This window comes from Nanorana parkeri, unplaced genomic scaffold, assembly GCF_000935625.1.
Source record: "Nanorana parkeri isolate BGI_ZX_2015 unplaced genomic scaffold, ASM93562v1 scaffold1354, whole genome shotgun sequence".
NCBI classification, from domain to species: Eukaryota; Metazoa; Chordata; class Amphibia; order Anura; family Dicroglossidae; genus Nanorana; species Nanorana parkeri.
In genome coordinates, this window is record NW_017307622.1 from 199869 (window position 1) to 206474 (window position 6606).

The 6606-nt window shown below is 52.0% G+C and overlaps 2 protein-coding genes across 2 annotated transcripts in view; one reads left to right on the forward strand and one right to left on the reverse strand.

Annotated features, from left to right (window-relative positions):
* Nucleotides 1–5445, forward strand: part of SPAG17 (sperm associated antigen 17) — a 92090-nt gene extending 86645 nt beyond the window's left edge. The window contains exons 47-50 of the mRNA XM_018569550.1: nucleotides 1096–1156; nucleotides 2810–2954; nucleotides 4414–4551; nucleotides 5426–5445. Of these exons, the coding sequence (XP_018425052.1) occupies nucleotides 1096–1156; nucleotides 2810–2954; nucleotides 4414–4551; nucleotides 5426–5445 (364 nt within the window). The remainder of the gene's footprint in view (nucleotides 1–1095; nucleotides 1157–2809; nucleotides 2955–4413; nucleotides 4552–5425) is intronic.
* Nucleotides 5446–6314: 869 nt separating this feature from the next.
* WDR3 (WD repeat domain 3) overlaps nucleotides 6315–6606 on the reverse strand; it is a 22828-nt gene continuing 22536 nt past the window's right edge. Inside the window, 1 exon segment of the mRNA XM_018569551.1 lies at nucleotides 6315–6509. Coding sequence (XP_018425053.1) covers nucleotides 6354–6509 — 156 coding nt within the window. The 3' untranslated portion in view covers nucleotides 6315–6353.

Consider the following 6606-nt stretch of genomic DNA (forward strand, 5'->3'; position numbering starts at 1 on the left):
TCATCCACCAATAGAGAGGAGTCATCCACCAATAGAGAGGAGTCATCCACCAATAGAGAGGAGTCATCCACCAATAGAGAGGAGTCATCCACCAATAGAGAGGAGTCATCCACCAACAGATAGGAGTTATCCACCAACAGATGGAAGCCATCCACCAATAGATAGAAGTCATCCACCAATAGATAGAAATCATCCACCAATAGATAGGAGTCATCCACCAACAGATAGGAGTTATCCACCAATAGATGGAAGTCGTCCACCAATAGATGGAAGCCGATCTTCCAATAGATAGGAGTCATCTTCCAATAGATAGGAGTCATCTTCCAATAGATAGGAGTCATCCACCACCAGATGGAAGCCGTCCACCAATAGATGGAAGCTGTCCACCAATAGATGGAAGCCGTCCACCAATAGATGGAAGCCGTCCACCAATAGATGGAAGTCATCCATTAGTAGAGTCTTCCCAGTGCCCCTGACATCATAATGATGTCATAATCCCACCCGGCCGTCTTCCTCTGGGTCCGGGGACACTGACAATGGTTACACGGCCGTCTTCCTCTGGGTCCGGGGACACTGACAATGGTTACACGGCCGTCTTTCTCTGGGTCCGGGGACACTGACGATGGTTACACGGCCGTCTTTCTCTGGGTCCGGGGACACTGACGATGGTTACACGGCCGTCTTTCTCTGGGTCCGGGGACACTGACAATGGTTACACGGCCGTCTTTCTCTGGGTCCGGGGACACTGACAATGGTTACACGGCCGTCTTCCTCTGGGTCCGGGGACACTGACGATGGTTACACGGCCGTCTTTCTCTGGGTCCGGGGACACTGACAATGGTTACACGGCCGTCTTTCTCTGGGTCCGGGGACACTGACAATGGTTACACGGCCGTCTTTCTCTGGGTCCGGGGACACTGACAATGGTTACACGGCCGTCTTTCTCGGGGTCAGGGGTCATTGACCTTTTTTAGTGATCGGGATCCATTCTTTAAAGAATCAATTATTTTATTTGCACATTTCCTTATCACACAAGCTATCGCATGCAATTGTATACAATGTGACATCACGGATCACTTGTGTTTCCTCTGGCAGGTTCCGGGTGAAGCCTCCACCACCCAGCAGTGGCCTGAGAGTCACCTACACCCCCGGGCCGGTAAGTGTCCCCACTTACAACCAATAAAGGGAGGGGCAGGTGATACCAAAGGTAATAACGGGGTGGGGGGGGGTGAGTTGATAGGGAAGCTAATAGTTCAGTCGTTAGGTCGAAGCGCGATAGACTTCCCTGAAGAGATGAGTTTTCAGGAATGAGCTAAAGGTGGGCAGAGTAGGAGATAACCGGACAGGTTCAGGTAGGGAGTTCCAGAGGATGGGAGAGACTGTGGAGAAGCCCTGGAGGTCACCATGGCAGGAAGGGACCAGGAGGCTGAAGTGCAGGAGGTCTTGGGAGGAGCGAAGAAGACGGTTTGATGATATCTTGGGTTGGTGATGGAGCTCAGGGCAGAGTTGTGGATATGTTAGGAGTTTGAGTATTGGAAGTGGTGTGACATCCATGTTGATATGTCAGTTAGTAACTTAGTGATGCGTGATGAGGGGTGACGTGAGGAGCGATGTGTGATGAGACCGATGGGGTGACATGAGGAGTGATGAGACCAAAGGGGTGACGTGAGGAGCGATGCGTGATGAGACTGAAGGGGTGACGTGAGGAGCGATGTGTGATGAGACCGATGGGGTGACATGAGGAGTGATGAGACCAAAGGGGTGACGTGAGGAGCGATGCGTGATGAGACTGAAGGGGTGACGTGAGGAGCGATGTGTGATGAGACCGATGGGGTGACGTGAGGAGTGATGAGACCAAAGGGGTGACGTGAGGAGTGATGCGTGATGAGACTGAAGGGGTGACGTGAGGAGCGATGCGTGATGAGACCGAAGGGGTGACGTGAGGAGCGATGCGTGATGAGACTGCGTGATGAGACCGAAGGGGTGGCGTCATAAGTGATGCGTGATGAGACTGAAGGGGTGACGTGAGGAGCGATGCGTGATGAGACTGAAGGGGTGACGTGAGGAGTGATGCGTGATGAGGGGTGACGTGAGGAGTGATGCGTGATGAGGGGTGACGTGATGAGGGATGCGTGATGAGGAGTGATGCGTGATGAGGAGTGATGCGTGATGAGGAGTGATGCGTGATGAGGAGTGATGAGGAGTGATGCGTGATGAGGAGTGATGCGTGATGAGGAGTGATGCGTGATGAGGAGTGATGAGGGGTGACGTGAGGAGTGATGAGGGGTGACGTGAGGAGTGATGAGGGGTGACGTGAGGAGTGATGAGGGGTGATGTGAGGAGTGATGCGTAGAGGGGTGAGGGGTGAGGTGAGGAGTGATGAGGGGTGATGTGAGGAGTGATGCGTGATGAGGAGTGATGCGTGATGAGGAGTGATGAGGGGTGACGTGAGGAGTGATGCGTGATGAGGGGTGACATGATGAGGGGTGACGTGAGGAGGGGTTACGTGATGAGTGATGCGTGATGAGGAGTGATGAGGGGTGACGTGATGAGGGGTGACGTGATGAGGGATGCGTGATGAGGAGTGATGCATGATGAGGGGTGACGTGAGGAGTGATGCGTGATGAGGAGTGATGCGTGATGAAGGGTGACGTGAGGAGTGATGCGTGATGAGGAGTGACGTGAGGAGTGATGCGTGATGCGTGATGAGGGGTGATGGTCCTCATTACTCTCCAGTCTTGGTAGGGTTTCCATGTTTCTGGTCATTGAATGTTCTCGCAGTGTCCTCCATGTCATATCACATGTGCAGGTGGCGGCGGGGATGCAGACGAGACTGAACTTGGAATTATTTGCTATGGCCATCGGATTGGACGGGCCGGAGGGGGCCGCCGAATGTTCGCACTGCATTGAGATCCAGAGCGAGGTGGAGACCCTCTTCCTACCGATCACTGCAAATATCCTTTACGGGAGCATAGAGTCATCCTATAGCATCATCTATTGTCACCAACAGTCCTGTAACACACACTGTATAGACAAAACGGGGTGAGAGTGTTACCCCCAAAACACTTCTGGCCTTTACCCACTGAGGGATTCTGGGTAGAACATGAAGGATAGAGGAGAGTGTTGTGCTCCAATGAATTACCCAACACATTTCAGGAGGTTCTATCTCCTTCTTCAGGTATGTCTGTGAAGGTTCATTCATCCAGGTCATGTGATATCTGTAATATATAAGGCAAGGCGACTGGACTTCCTGTATGTTTCTTGAAGACGTTTCACTCGTCATCCGACCAGCTTTCTCAATTACAGATCCCACTAATGTCCCGTGGGTTGCACATCCAGTCATTATTAGCAGCAGGGGCGTAACTGGAAATCACAGGGCCCCATAGCAAAATTTTGTATGGGGCCCCTTTCATTTCTAGTTACACCCCTTGCAGAGCGGGTGTATGATGGAATATAATGAAGGTGGTGCTTTGGTCTTCTTCCATTGTTCCTTATTCCACACTGCCCATCAATAACAACACTTCCTTTATAGATATAGAAGAACATTGAGCGGCAAACCGGCTCCCTGAGGGTGACAATGGCGGCCCCTGCCTGAGCAGTGCGCGTCTCTATTAGGCCTCATTCACACGGGAAAAGGCCGGCACGTACAGCTCCGTGCTGCGTGCCGGCCGTATCGGGCCGCTCCCGGGAAGGACAGGCGCTGCGTGTGATTAGTACGCAGCCCCCGTCCTTCTCTATAGGAGTATGTGGCCGTACGCCGCCCGCCCGCCCTGCACATCTGTGCGGGTGTCCGTACTCGTAGGCTGACGGGATGGATCCTGTCTGCGTCCGAGCCGGGACACCCGCACCGGTACGGACCTGCACTTGGGGTGAGTGTAGAGCGGTGTGAGGACGGGGTACTAATCACACGCAGCGCCTGTCCCTCCCGGGAGCTGCCCGATACGGCCGTGCACGCCGCACAGAGCCTTTTCTCATGTGACTGAGGCCTTAGGGAAGAATGTGACACGGTGGCAATGTAGGAGCACAGTTGGGAGACAGGGGCAGAGGGTTGTCACCCTATAACAGGAAGTGCCTAAACGAGGTCTCCATGGATTATGTTAATGAAAGATGAACAAAGACTGAGAATGACATCACGTGTTGAATCTTCTATGAGATTAGATCAGATTTGAATGTGAGTGTCTTATGCCGCCTGTCAGTGGAATGAAATGTATAAGTTATTACAAGAATATTACTTGTAATCTTTTTCTGGCTTTAGGAAGGTGCGGCCCCCAAGTAGACATAATGTTGGCGCTATAAGAGCCCAGTGGCCACATCCACATCACTATGTTGGCCGGACTTTGTACTGCAGACATGTCAATGAAATCACATCACAATGCTGTATTATGATTGTTGTATCCTTGACTCCGCCCCCACCAGTCTTCACAGAGGGTGTGTATGAGAGCCACATGGAGGATGCAGGAAACAGAGGTTTGGGGCCGGGGGTGAAGCTGGTCAGTAGCAGCCTCCAGGCTAGAGTGGAACTTCTCAGATCCAGAAAAACAGTAGAAACGGGTACGTATCTTCCAGAAGGGGCGGCTCATGGAGATGCTGGATCTGGGTGCAGCTCTGGTACCAGGTGGAGAAGAGGGCACAGGATGGGCCAAGAGGAGGCCACCATCAGTAGGGGGGGAGGGGGGAGGGTAAAAAATGGGCAGGACCTCCTAAAGTAGTTCATAGCTTATGGTGGGAGGTGGGGGGCAGTTTGGGTGCGAAAGGCCCTTGTCCCAGCACTGGGACGGGACTAATAGGGTAGAAGCAGCTCTGCTGTGAGATCCTGAGGCTGCAGACCATCACACAGCCCTGGACATCTGGCAGAACCCGCAGGCTGGCACTCATGCTGAACAATTTCAGCAGCTACACTTCCCCTCGAATCCACATCACTAAAGATTTCCTGTGCTGAGCGGGTTCACTTTCTAGAAACATTTCTAATACAAACTTCTGGATGTGGCCAGGGCCGGATTTCCAACAAGGCCAACCAAGGCCCGGCCTCGGGGCAGCAGGGAGTAGAGGGGCAGCAGGGGTGTGGAATTCCTATCTCCCGATGCCGGGGACATGCAGTTCCGGGTGCCAGGCGGGTAATTGTTTTCTACATTTAGCCCGGATTTGGGCAAGCAGGGCTAAATGTGCAGCGGGGAAGCCGCAACTTGTTATGTACAAGTGATCTGCAGGCCTGCCATTCTCCATAGATCTCGGGGATGTCGCCGAGATCACTTGTATGTAGCTTGCAGGTCTGCCATTCTCCATGGGGGGGAGGGGGGTTTGTGGGTAGGGGGGCGCATTGAGGAACCTGACACATTGTATAACACTTCATCCAAAACTACAAAACAGGGAACACAATGAGGAAGGGAGAGGACAATTCTAAACTTGTCATTTTGTTCTCTTCCAGGTCCATCTTCAGGCCTCTGATTCATATTTATTACACATGGAAAATTCCAGAATCTGTTTTGCTACCTTGTACTATTTAAATAAAGTTTCAGAATTGGTGGTTTATGTGGACGATCATTTCATTCTGAGTAAAAAGTCATCAGATTGTGACACAGGAGGAGACGGAAGGTCACTTAAAGATGGAGCCTATTCACTCTCCACCCATCCATAGCACACAGAGATCCGTACGTTGTACCCCACCAATCAGAGATCGGCACCTGCTGACAGGCCTCCCTTATGGTGAACAGGGTGGGCGAGACATACTATAGACCTGATGTATCAACAGAGCTGGAGTTCCTTCCTCTCAGCCAATCAGATACACCTCTGCCCTCAAGTGTGAATCTGATTGGCGGTAGAGAATGAAGACGCACGCTCACTATTTGCTTGGTCCGCAGCTAAAATGGAGGGGCCCAAAAATTGTTAGAGGTAAATTGTGTGCTGGTCCACATGCCAATGGGAAGGCTCCCAGCAGCCATCCTTCCCAGTATAAATGGGCCCCTATATCACACTGGACCCTTATGCGGGGTCTACACACATGGTATGTCTGCCCCTGGGCTCTTGGTGTGGCTGAGCACAATGCCATCCTCTCCCCTGTCATCAGTCAGCACTGAAATTATTGCATTACATTAGTTTCTCCAGCCACACTTATAAAATATTTTATTAAAATAGGTTTTTCAAAATGGGTTCTGTACATAGCAAGCCGGCAATCCCGAGTCCCCCCCTCCCCCACACAATGTGTGTAAATGGTATGGTCCAAGTGACTACACGCAGAGTACGACAGATGGCAACAGTCCTGACCAATCACAAGTCTCTAATTCTGGAGCTCCCACTATGAATGGAATCCAGGAGACATGATTGGGGCGGAGTTACAAGACATCCAGGTGGAATCATCACGCTACGGTCAGCAGCAGCTTCTCCTTCTTTTTCCGTTTCCTCTTCTTCTCCTCGAACCTCTCGGTGGCGTCTGCAAAGAACAGGACTTCCTCCTTGGCTTCAATCTCTCGCTTCAAGAACTGCAGGGCGGCCATATTTACCCCCATGACGTCCTGAGAGAAAGGAGAGGCAACTACATCAGTACAAGAGATTGGAGGGTGTGAAGAGGGGGCGACGAGGCGTGCAGCGGGGGCGACGGCGGGAGGCGCG